The 13165-nt window shown below is 46.5% G+C and overlaps 1 protein-coding gene across 4 annotated transcripts in view; it reads left to right on the top strand.

Moving 5' to 3' along the window:
• Positions 1 to 13165, top strand: part of Adam19 (ADAM metallopeptidase domain 19) — a 1172352-nt gene that overhangs the window by 1133554 nt on the left and 25633 nt on the right. For all 4 annotated transcript variants that reach the window (XM_051180873.1, XM_051180871.1, XM_051180874.1 and 1 more), the window contains 3 exons: positions 4893 to 5085; positions 5733 to 5798; positions 10337 to 10408. In XM_051180873.1, coding sequence (XP_051036830.1) covers positions 5733 to 5798; positions 10337 to 10408 — 138 coding nt within the window. In that variant the 5' untranslated portion in view covers positions 4893 to 5085. The remainder of the gene's footprint in view (positions 1 to 4892; positions 5086 to 5732; positions 5799 to 10336; positions 10409 to 13165) is intronic.

Below are 13165 nucleotides of genomic sequence, written 5' to 3'. Positions count from 1 at the left end.
ATGTGTAAGTGCGTGTGCCTGTGCGTGTGCGCATGCGCACACGTGCATACACACACACATGCATGTGTACATATAAGTGTGTGTGATTGTGGGAAGTGCTCTTGTTGAGGTCAGAGGATGACTTATGAAGCCAATTCTCTCCTTTCATCTTAACATGGGTTCCAAGGATGGAACCCAGTTACCTGTGTAGTCATTTTACTGGCTCCAGCTGGTGCCCATACACTCCCAAAGTCTCAGTTTTCTGCCTTGTAAAAAGGGAACAGTGATGTTGATATCATTGGTGGGTTCATATTAGGTGATCAGCCCCATCTCCTTGACAGCAAGCCCTTTGGTTGGATTGTGCTGTATCCCCAGGGGCTAGAACAGTCCTACCTCATGGTAGATGCCCTGTGTGGGTGTGTTGAACAGCTAGCTCCACAACAAAATGTTGTGTATCTCATTTGTCCTACCTGCTTCCATGCCTGCTAGCTTTCTTGGAGACTGCTCCCTGGTTGTCAGTAAGCACTGCCTGACTACGTTAGACTGTTAACACAGCTGCTTTGAGAGAGGGCTTGTGTCAGCAGACACAGGATTCTCATGCAGGATGTCTTTCCTTCCTGAACCTGTGTTCTCTGCTTGCACTCTGCCTCTGTCCCAGCAGGAACTCAGAGCCATGTGCCTCTCTTGCCTCTGTGCTGTCTTGGAAGTGCCTTGTGACCCATTAATGTGGGTGCAGGTTTCCAGAGTGCTAGGGACAAGGAATGCAAGGTTGCTACCTCTTAGGATGGCTCCCTCTGTGGGGATCATGGATGTGCAAATGTGTGTTTAATGGACAGCTCCCCATGGAGCAGCTCCTCTCTCATGTCTTGAAGGATGTATTTGAGTGAGTCCTTCAGTCATTTGTGGGTTAACCTCTTGCTTTCTGATTGACTGGCCTGTCTGGGTGCCTCTATGTGATCTAATTTTATGTATTTTTCTGATTCTCTTAATGATTAGGAGTAGGTTGGAGAGTAGCCACCTGGCCCTCTGCCTCCTGGGTTCCCTGTCCCCACTTCTGATCTCTGCCTCTGCCAGAGCTAACATTTAGCAAATTGAATCATTCGAAGCTCTTAGATTAAATGATGGCTGAGTGTGGGGGTTAGGGAGGAATCTAGGTGATGTGTGGGTTGGTGGCAGGCGAGAGCCCACAGAAGCTCATTCTCAGAAAGTCCCCATCAACAAAGCTGGGGTCCACTGTGAAGTGCTAGGCTCATGTCACCTCTTTACACATCTCTAAGTAATCCTACGGGAGGGTCCCTGCCTCTTGGGACTGGTGTAATTCTCCAATGGCTATAGTGGGGGGAGGAGAGAGGGAAGGGCTCACTGAGTCCTGTTGCTGGAAGGGATAACCTCAGTGCTTGTCCCAAGCTTGAGATTTTCAGACTGCCTACCTCTTGAGGCAACTGCTCAAGTGCCATGGAAACCCAGGCAAGTGCATGAGCTCCCAAATGAAGTCCTGAGTGTCACAGAGCATTGCCTGTGGGACTAAGTGCAGACGCTGGGCCTGCAGACCCTTGAGTCTCCTGGGATAGCCTGGGATAGCCTACCTTCTGTAGGTTGGTGGATAGCTTGGAACATCTGGTCCTTGCATCTCTGAGCATAGGTGAAGAACTTATGGCTTGAGGCAGACACACAGAGTGCAAGGGAACAGAGAAGGTGTCCATGAAATCCTTGGCCCCGGGTGAACCCTTTGATTCTAATTTCCCTGAGCCTCTGTTTCCTCTTTGATAAAGTGAGGTCCATGATGTTGGCAGCCTTATAATGTGGTAGGGACTAAAGAGAGAGTAAAATCTGGTGGCAAGTGGTTCCTTAGCTCACAGCAAACAGCGTCTGAGGACCAGGGAGGACTGATGTCTCCTGTTGTCCCCCAGGAAACTGGGATTCCGCAGACAGACAGTTGCATTCTGCCTGGCCTCACTTCAGAGGGGAGTGGCTGTTATCATCACCTATAGACATATGCACATGGGGCATGCATGTCTTTCTGATTCAGTCTGCAGGACTCCCATGAAAGACCATGAAAGGTCAGGGGGAAGGTTGTGGGATGTGGAACCAGAATGCTGAGTTCACCCCCATTTTAACTCTTTACTACTTGTGTGAGTTTTTTTTTTTTTCCCATTTGTACCACAGGAAAAAATATTTGTAAGGGTCAGAGAAATTGGTATGAGAGATAAAATGCTTATCAGTTCTGTGCCTGGTCCATAGAAAAGCCAAAAAAAAAGTTATAGCCACTATGATGATTATTATCTACCCTGCTGCCAGGTTCCTGTTGATCTCTGACCTGTTTGGCCAAGGGCTTGTTTATGTCACAGTAAGTCAACTGTATATCTGTGGCTCTGTGTTCAGGCTTTCACAGTTCTTATGGGTAACTTTCCACTCACTGGGTGTAATGTTGGTGCGCACAGGATCATCAGGTGGTTTGTGGTTGACCCCATCATGTGGCCAACATTGTAGCCATTAAGAAGAAACTGGGGTGATGGGAGAGGCCCTGGTCAGCTGGGATGAGAAGATAGCTTGGGAACAGGATGCCCAGGTTGCCCTTTGGTCTCTGCTGTGACCCTTACTCTTTGCCCTCCACCCTAGCTGTTAAGGGAACGCCTTAGGTGTCTCACCACAGGCCAGGTGGCTGCTCCTGTGTCAGACAGAAGGCAACCAGGAAATTGATAAGCTTCCTGGTACTGGAATGAGGTCAGCGAGGAGTGGGGTCAGGAATGGTCTAGTGCCCACCTGAGTCTGTGATATCTTTCCTGAGCGTGTCATGGGCTCTTACTAAATGATAAAACCTGGGTGGGCATCCATGCATCCCAAGAGGACAGTGGTGGGTGGACATTAAGTGGCCCAAGAGAGAAGCCCTCACGCTCATGTCCTGGAGGCTGATCGGAGGATGCCTTTGTTTTGGGTGCTCGAAGGGATGAGAGCCTGGGTGACCTGCTTCCAACATGTTGGTGACACAGTCCTGAGCTCATCTTTCCCAGAGTCAGGAACCCACAGCCTGGCTATCTTGCTTACCTCTCTGTATGGAGGGTAGTATTTTAGAGAGTGGTTCCAAAGAACATACCACATTTTACTCTTGACCACGGTTGATGATGCCAGGAATGCTCTTCAGAAGTGTGACTAGCCATAACCCAAAGGGCCTGACTGTGGCAGGATACCAGTTCCCTAGGAGATAAGATGACAGAGGAGGCATTTGGAGCCCTTCCATCCTTAGACATAGCTAGCTAGTCACGTGACACACAGTTTGCAGGCCATTACTCTTTTTTTGTTCCCACAGCACAGGGGAAGGTTGGTGCGTCATAGATCTCAATAGATGAGACAACAGAGCTGTCCCATGGGCATCTCCCCAACTCCACTGATTGTTGTGAAGCCGTGGGCAGTAAGTCCTCACTGAATCTAGACCATTCCAGAGGCTTTGTTGGCGCAGTGCTCCAAGCAGCTGCACCTAATCCATGGTTGTCTGCCAGGGCTGATGACAGGTCATGGGTTGCAGTGACTCCTCCCTGCTCAGCAGGGCAGACACCTCGGCTTGCTCATATCTCTCTCCATCCTCAACAATTAACCACGGTGCCAGTTACATGGCTAGAGTGGTTGTCTTTCCACTAGCCCTGAATGCCGTTATTTCTCTGTGCTCATGCATTCCATCTCTGGAGAGCCAACCAACTGTGAATCAAATATTTTTGATCAAAAAAAAAGTTTTCTTGAACACACATATTTTTCTTGTCCTTATTCTCTAGACAACATGGTAGCTGTAACCAATGTTTACATTTTAAATGTTTTTATTTATTTCATGTAGATGCATGTGTGCCTGAGTATATCCATGTATACCATGTGTTGGGGGGGGGCTGTAGAAGCCAAGAGAGAGCATCAGATCCCTTGGAGCTGCAGTAAGAGTCAGTTTGTGAGCTGTCGCGACAGGGATGCTGGGACCAAACCCAGATTCTCTGAAAGAGAAGCAAGTGCCCCTAATTGCTCAATCATCTCTCCAGCTTCAGCATTTACATTTGCTTGGTATTATAAGTAATCTAGCAGTAATACAAAATACACAGGAAGACTCGAATAGGTTATATACTAATAGCATGACGTTTTATATAGTCTGGGATGTCTGTGATCTTTTGTTTCCTTGGGAGTCTGGACCCTGTGGACACCAACAGCAAGAATTACGTGTGTTTAGATGGTATCTAGAACACAGTGAAATCTCAGTGAGTGAAGTGATTAAATAACTCAGCACATACCTTTGGTTTTAGTACTGGGTGAAAGATCATGACATAAGCCTACTTATGACCTCACCTCACCAGTGAGTGATAGCTGCCTCATTAGCGTGGGACAGTTGGTAGGAATGCTGGCCGTTGAGTACCACTTGTCTTCCAGGCACAAGAACACTTGTCTTCGTTTAGTCACTCAAGAACCCTGATGAGTTAGTACTTTATCATTTTTATTTTAGGGATGAGGAGATTGAGTCTCAGAGTGACACAAGATGTTTCTTGGGGGAGTGTAACCATGGGGCACATGTCACCGTTGAGTGTGAGAGCTAAATCTAGAGCCTGGGTTATCTCACCTATAGGCCGATGTGCTTTCTCTGATCCCTGTGTTATGTTTTCTGGGTCTATAAAGTTTTAACGTATGGTTGTCATATGCCATGCTTGATTTTAAGGCCTTTTAGGGGTCCCTGTCTAAAGCCTCATAGTGGGTTCAAGGAGGCCTAAGTGCTCTGAGATCATATAAGGGTATGCATTTCTCTCTAGAGACTCTGAGCTTGTATCAGGCCTTCCCTCACAGAGGGGCTCGCACCTGTTATAAAGTGAAGGAGCATAGGAACCTATGCAGTGGACTTTTCCAGAACCCTCAGCACTGATCAGAGATTCCATTTCTCTTATCTGCAGAGGACTGATTACAGTGACAAGTAACCTCAGCTACATCATCGAGCCTGTCTCTGACAGTGGCAGCCAGCACCGAATTTACAGATCTGAACATCTCAAGCTGCCCCCGGGGAACTGTGGGTTCGAGCACTCCAAGCCCAACGCTAAGGACTGGGCCCTTCAGTTTACAAAGCAGACCCAAAAACAACCTCGCAGAGTGAGTTTTTAGGTTCCCAGGGGAGTTGTCAGACTGATCTGAGCTTGTTCCCTCTGGCCACCCTTACTTTGATTCCAGAAGTACTTCAAAATTGAGGGAGAATTGGTAAGAAAGAGGAAACACCCCCCTCCGCTTTCTTGGGGTTGTTGAAGTGAGCCACTGTCATGAGAGAACCACTGTATTTAGAATTCTCTGAGATGCTGATTTCTGAAACTGTATAAGGTTAAAAAAAAAAAAAAAAAAAAAAAAAACAGTCCACCTCCCCTCTTGGAATAGCCACCTCATCCAATGTACAAAATGTTTTTTGTTCACACTGAAAGCAGAGGTCTGTGGTCTCAAGGTCATTTGGGAACTAAGCTGTCAACATGTTCCCTTGTGGGTTATTGGCTTCAATTTTGCCTGTACTAGCCAGTTTGGCTTCTTGTTTTTTGAGAAAAAAAGGAGTCGATCCCATGGCTCAGAAAGACCTCTAGCAATAACCACTTGCAGATGGAGGTGGTGGGCTGTAGCCAGGACCGTCTCTAACACCTAAATTTAAAAGAAGTAAGGTCACAGCTTGTTAATCAGCATGGTTTCTCTGCAGCTTTTTGGGATGAGCCGTAGCCAACTGTTTCTTCTGCACTGATCTGCTTCTGTGTCTTCCCTAGATGAAACGGGAAGATTTACAGTCCATGAAGTATGTAGAGCTGTACCTGGTGGCCGATTACTCAGAGGTAAGGGGTCAGTGATGAATCTCAGCAGACAAACCTCCCCGAGAGCACCCATTCAGCCTTCCGCTGCTTTGTGGAGATGTGGACACATTCATCTTTCTGTTCTAGTTTATCATATAAATTTGACCTGAAATCTGGCCAAGGGCTCTTCTAGCCATTTTAAATAGTCAGGAAAAAAGAAATCAACCATAACCAAAAGCCAAGGAAAGTTCTTAGTGTGGACACATAAGCACAGCGTTACTTAGACAGGGCCTCACAATCCTACAGTTCTGATTTGTTCTTAGGACAGTCTGTTGTTCTTTAGAGAATCTCTTAGACCTCTGTCTTACAAAGGTAGCAAGCGTCTTCATCATCTAATCAGATGCCATTTTCTCAAATATCTATTTTTTTATGTCCATGTTGGTGTTCCCCGAATGTCACCAGAGAGGCAGCATATGTGGCAGCTGGGAACTGTGAATAATGCAAATCTCTGAGCCTCATTCCAGATCTCTTACACCCCAGCTTGTCAGAGTGGGGTCCCATAATCCATGTTTTAATAAGATTGGAGTAGTTTTAATGCATAGCAGGTGATCTTGGGAACCACTAGCCCAACAGAGTAGGGTAGCACCTTAAATCATATTCCTCAAATTGGCAAGCCCTAAGGTTTCACAAACACCCTTGCACCTGGCTTGATCATTTGTTTCACTTCCCTGGGTGATTTCCTGATTTTTCTATGATGTGCTAGCACAGTGCTTGGCATCAGGATACAGCCCTGAGCCAGAGCCGCTCCTTACTCTGGAGTTTACAGCAGAAGCATAAAACCCTTGTAGTTCTAGAGCACAATAGCCACTACTGAAATGGTCCCTTGGTGATGTCTAGAATGCACACAGAGGATCTGAGGTGTTTGGGGGACTTGGGAAAAGCCTCTCTGAGGTGGCAATGTTGAAGGTGGCGGCTCTCAATCAATGGAGAATTATCCTAGAGTCACAGGAGTCCTGCTTTCCTCCAGGAGCTAACCTAATATGATATAAGGACCATGTACCTGTTGTTCTTTTGATGCAACTAATGCCTATAAAACACAAACACGAGACTCAGCACCCACATTTATTGAGAGAGGGAAGAGAAAGAAGGGGTAGCTGGTGGCCAACCAAAAGCAGGAGAGAGAGAGAGGGAGAGGGAACAGAGAGAGAGAGCAGAGAGAGGCAGAGATGTTTCCATTAACCAGGTGTTTCCTTCAAGTCCCACATCATGAAGCGACACAGCCACAGCCAAGCACACTTCCGTGTCCTGGCTGAACACTGAACCAAAACTTTCTGTCCTCCTTGTAAGCGGAGCTCCTCACTCTGTCTCATATCCCCTCCACTTGGGGCTACAGCTTCCCTCAGAGGCCTCTTTCCTATAGCCCCACAGTGTGGATCACAGGGGAGTGCTGGGGGTGGGGTGGGAGGGTTCAAACCCGGGTTTGAGAGCTGCCTTTGAGTGCTAGAGGGGAAGAGATGGCCCTTGAGCTTCTTAAAGAAAGAGGGGAGCTCACTGGGGAGTGGAGTGGGTGAAGGGCTTTCTAGGGAGGGAACATTGTGTTTGCTTTCAGAAGAGCTTAGCTTTTTAACTGATGTTGGCATTGTTTTTTTCTCCCAGCACTGGTGATGGGTGGGTCCTAGGGTTTTGTTTTGTTCTCTCTCTCCCTCTCTCTCTCTCTCTCTCTCTCTCTCTCTCCACTGATATATAGTTGTGGGGAGCAATAACAAATGTTGGTTTTAAAGCCATCCGGGCCTGTCCTACAGCATCACCTTTACCATTACTCTGTACTGTGAAGGTTGCTGGGAGAGTGCCCTTCCTCCAGAATAGTTTTTTTTTATTTAGGCCTTGCATCTAGTGTCATCTGATTCAAAGGTCTTGGACCGTTTTTCCTGAGCCACTAGATCGTCTGATCAAAGTCCTGCGACCCCAATAGTCAGGCAGCTAGAAACTCCATTGCTCTACTTAAAAGGAGAAGGGGGATTACTGCTTCAGCCCTGTGGTCCCTGATGCAGGGCTTAAAAAGCCACTGCATGTGAGTCTCAAGCAGGTGCAGTAAAGGAAGGTGCAGTAAGGATGGAGAGCCTGCAGCCTCCTGACTCACAACAAACCAGGGAGGAAAAGTGTCTGCAGAAGGCACCTTCATGACTGTGGGCCATCCAGAGGATCTCACTGTTGCAGAAGGATACACCTTAAGCACCAGTAGGATAGGCATCCACACCCCTTTCCTACAGTGCCACGACTCTCACTTCCTGGTAGGTAGAGGGATCTCTCGGTTCTCAGGGCCATGAACCTCCCTCGACTGTAGGCTTTGAATGATTCATGTTGGAGTGGAGTAGGCCAGGCAAGATTTGCAAGGCCTAGAATCTGCAGACAGAAGTGTATTCCTGGCAGTTAATATGAGACTGTGGGAAGATAAATGAAGGGAAGGATGCAGTATTTGTGGTTTAGGCACAGCAGCCTTCTCCTCTGGATTCTGAACTCAGAGCAGCAAGCAGGGTGAGAAGGCAAGTGCTGGGAAGTGAGGCCCTGGTAATGCCATCTAGAGAGCTGTCAGCAGTGTCTCTCTGCCTAGTTCTAGGTGTGAGCTTGTGAGCATGTCCATTCCATAGGTGATGTGGAGCATAAGAGGGCCTTTTGGGTGGTTCTGGGCATATGAATTCATTCATTAAATGAAATAAAATGTAAGGGAGCAAAGAATAAGATTCATATTGGAGACAGAGTCCTGTAAAGTACCTTGATGGTCCCAGCAGGATGTGAGGGGTCTGGGGAAGGTTAACATACCATGTTATACTTCCAGTGTCATCCCGGAAAATATAACATCGAGACACATTTTTTTTTTTTTTTTTTTTTTAATGACCAAGGGTTGTAAACTACAGCCCATGACCATGTGAACATGTTTCTGTGAGTAGTATAGTATACTGGAGTCAAGCACACCCTTTGATTTATGGCATCCCAGAAGCTTCTAAGACACCAAAGCAGAATTGGGTAGTTGTGGTCCACCAAGCAGAACTGAGCAGTATGGTCTACAACCATGTGGTCTACCAAGCCTAAAAATGTTTACTCTGTGGTGCCTTTCAGAGTAAGCCTACCAACCCCTGCTCCAGAATCTCCTGGAAACATGATACGCTGCTTCAACAATGGTGGCCTTTCTGGGCCTTACTGTTTGAGGACAGGATTAATATGTTTGGAAACCTAAAATCTCATCTCTATGCTCTAATAAATATTTATCAAATGAGTGGAAATACTCTGCCACATGGCTAGTTTAGAAGCCAGGAAGTCTTCCTAATGGAGACTTCTAGATTAAACACTATGCAACACTGTGCAATTGTCTACGCAACAGGGTCCTAGAATTTAGCTCTGCAGGAAATAAGGATAGCATTGGGATTCTCTTCTGGTCAGAGACAATCCCAAGGAAGTTAAGGAATGTTCTAGATTCTACAAGAGAAAGGAAAATGATACCCTTCTCTGTACCAGAACTGGGACACAACCCTTGCTGAACAAATATTTCAGGGTATTTTATTTGGCTGTTTATTCTTTTTCTTCTTTGGGTATTTTGGTGGAGCAAGAGCTTGAAATTGAGTGAACATAATACACACCTAACAGTAAATTCACTAGGTATCCAGACCCTGTGTAAAAATGCCAACAGACAGAGAACATCCATCATCTGGGGTGGGGGAGATCACAGTTCTAAATATTTTATCTTTACATCCTGACGATGTCCTTACTCCATTATTGAAGGTAAAAGAAACGGGTCTGTTTTTTTCAAACAGAAGTGGTAAATATGAGGCCTCCTTTTGGGACTCTAGGAAGACATTCAAATCAAGTACAGCACAATCTTCTCTCCTATGCTTGATTAGCAATGTCTGACTTCACAATGATGAGGTTTCAGAATCTTTTTCGCTACAGAAGGCACTGCCAGTTGGAATGGAGTGCAAGGCAAACCCTGTTTGCTGAGGCCACGTGGCCCCGTTGACAGCTCCCTTTTTGTGACATTTGCATGGCCCTCTTCTGCAGTTATTCTGTGCAAATTCTCAGTGGATTTTGTAGCTCTTTTAAACCATGTACCTCCTAAGTAGAGTACTCTCATTGTAGTTATTTCTGACTCTCTGTTGTATTTGAAGCTCCATAGTCTGGGGTCAACATGTAGCAATTGTATCTCCTCTTTGTAGTAAGCACAACAGCTTGTCCGTAGAGTAATTCAGCAACCATTAAGTCATGGTTAACTGACCATATGCAGGCAAGCTTTGTGTGACAGTGGCTTCCTATTGGGGTGATGAGCAAAGCAAAGAGACCTGTCCATCTTCTGACTCACCAGTGAGTTAGCCAGAGGCATTGTAACTTAAAGCACAGGAAAATAAGACTTACTTGAGTTGGGAGATGGAGGTACCCTTGCTGAGCTGTGGGAAGGACCATTGCCTAAAAGTGACTGCACACCAAAAACAGGAGAGTAAGGGTACATTCAGTACATTCACTGACAAGAAAGGGGGCCCCTGGGTGAGAGCTGTCAGAGGGTCTCACCTGGCTCTGTTTGTCCCATTTAGTTTCAGAAGAATCGGCGTGACCAGGATGCCACAAAACACAAGCTTATGGAGATCGCCAACTATGTTGATAAGGTGAGACCTGGTGTGCTTTCTGGGGGAGGTGGTGGCACCTGAGATGGTCTGCGGGATAGGAGGTCACACCTACATGAGTTCTTGTTGCTGAACTGGGCACCACCAGAAGGTCCTTGAAGGACTATTCTGTGTCATGTCGTAGATGCTGGGTGGGGGTGGGGGTGAGAGGGTAGGGGGGTGGAGATGAGGGGGTGGGGGGTGGGGAAGCATGACAAAACCCCTGACTGTAAACCAGAGGCAAGAAGAAGCTCTTTGGGTTGAGTTTTGGTTTTCTTGTTGGTTTGTGTGGGTGTTTGGGGGGGCTTTGTTTTGTGAAGTCCAAGCATTGGCTTCAAACAGTGGCTTTCAGTTATTTTTGTAGTTTTCTGATGGAATCTGTAAGGATGAGAGCTTATGCCCTTGCCCTTGGAAAAGTCAGATGGAAGCAGATGGCTGTAAACAGCAGTGGTACCCACAGCTCTGTCCCTTGGTCTTCCTCTCATCTGCAGTGGCTCTTGAGGTACTTTGGTCAAGGGAGAGCCTAATTTAAGAATGCTTTGAGGATGTGTTTAAGAGTTCCTTCCAGGTGAAAGTCCAGGAGGGGTTGAAGTGGATCATGACCTGAATGCACATAGAACCTTTAAAAGTCAGGGTGCCGTCCACTTGTCTGGAGCCGATATGTGAAATTGTCTGAGGCTCCCCTCTTCTAGGAAGACTACGAATGGCTGTTTCTGTGGTCAGGCTCATTGACAACATGCATTTAGGAGATTAGCAGAGGTTTGCACAGCACTAAACAGGGCATTCTCAGACCAGGAAGTAGTCAGTCTATGTTAAAGAAGGTAACGTAGTAATGAGAGCTCCTCTTCACAGAGGACTTGAACAAATAAACTCCTTTTGAGGGTTGGAGAAGGGGCGTTTTTCTGATGATTGAACTCAAGGCTTCCTCCATGCAAGGCAAGTGCTCTGCCACTGACCTACAGTCTCAGCCCTTCAGCCACAGGTCTCTTTGAGGCTCTGATAGTCATTTCAGGACGCTTAACTCTTGGCCTGCTAGAGAGGTTCATGGTTGGAAAAATGTCTCAGCCGTTGACACATAAACGGGTTAAACTTTCAGGGCTTAAAATACAAATTTGTTTGCTGTGGAAATCATTAGCTGGGAAGTTCTCGGTCTTGGTTTTTTTGTTTTGTTGTTTTTTTTTGTTGTTGTTGTTTTGTTTTGTTTTTTTGTTTTTTCTCCTTTGTCCTCAACAGCTGTGGAAACAGGCCAGCGGCATGTAACAGGTGAAAGTCAAACACTGGTCTTTCCTGGAGAGACACAGTAGATAGAGTCCTGTCTCCAGCTCCTACCTCAGCAGTAATGCAGTCTCAATGATCATATAACCAAACACTGGACATCTGGGAAAATGTGCTTAGGGGGGTGGGGCGGATACAGGAAGCTGATCCTACTGCCACCTGTGTAGCAACCTTTGTCCTGGAGGCCAGGGAGGTGGAGGGCGTGGCTGGCTGGCTTTAGGAATTTTCCTCCCATACTGGGTGATAAGAACCCACCTCTAGGCACTGATGATGTCAGTAAACACAACAAACAAACGGAAAACAACAAAGCGAAAGATGCAGTCTAGAAGGTAGCCACAGACCCCAGGTGTTGGGGGAAGCCCTGTGCTTTGCTGCAGGATGGTCCTTTCTTGGAAGTGAGGTTAATCACTCCCTGGGGGTTGAGGTGTAATAGTTTTTCTGAAACTTGCTGAGCCAGCTACTCTGCTTGACCATTTTAACATTAAAACTGGAAGAAGTTCATGCATGTGTTGAATTAGGAGCCCAATCCACAGCATTTTTCCTTAACTGTTAAAAAAAAAAAAAAAAAAAAAAGCCAAGTTCACTTCCTTAAAATGTCCCTTACTGAAGAGCATTCAGAAGCCCTGGGCTTTCTGTAATGATGGATGTGGCACAAGCCAGAATCAGGAGCCCATCCAGGCTGCAATCTCTTAGGGGCAAGTGAGGGTTTTGAATGTGTACACGTGTGTATGGCTCATGTATGTATGTGTATGTAGTACATTATAGTATATGATATGTAGATGTGTATCTATCATCTGTTATATGATCGAAGCTCTTGAGTGGATGGTCACAAAGGCCCTGATGCCATCATTCCTCCTGGTTCCAGAGTCTTCCTGCTGAGATGTTGGGCAAATTTCTTAACCTCTACAAGCTTCAGTCATTGCCTTGCTAATGAAAAGTGCTCGACAAACAGTGGTGTCCCAGTTATTATTTTTATCTGGGAAGGAAACCCCCTGCCCCACTTTTTGATTGATGTAATCTATCCTTTTGTGGCCACTGTGTCCATGTGTGGTTTGTTTTGTTTTGTTTATGGGGGCCTGGTGTGTAAAGGACCTGCTGGGCAAGCATAAGGAGCTGATTTCCCAGCATCCATATAAAAGCCAGGCATGATGGTATATGCCTGTAACCATGAGGCTGGTGGGGGGCTGGGAGAAGGGACATAGGGGACAGAGACAGGTCTATCCCTAGACCTCATAAGTCAGCCAGCCAGACTGAATCAATGAGCTCCTGGTTTAGTGAGGGACCCTGTTTCAAAAAATGTGGAGAGTAATGGAGGAAGGCCCAATACCGACCTTCCACTCCATATGTACTTGTGCGCATCGCATACAGGACACATGTACAAATAGCATACACAGCCACAGACTCAGTAGCATCAAGGTCAGATCCATTAGAGAGCACTCCTGGCAGCTGTGCTCTGGCAGGCTGGGTGGTGAGAGGAACTGGCCT

Source organism: Phodopus roborovskii, unplaced genomic scaffold (genome assembly GCF_943737965.1).
Source record: "Phodopus roborovskii unplaced genomic scaffold, PHOROB, whole genome shotgun sequence".
Lineage (NCBI taxonomy): Eukaryota > Metazoa > Chordata > Mammalia > Rodentia > Cricetidae > Phodopus > Phodopus roborovskii.
This window is presented reverse-complemented; position numbering and strand designations above follow the sequence as displayed.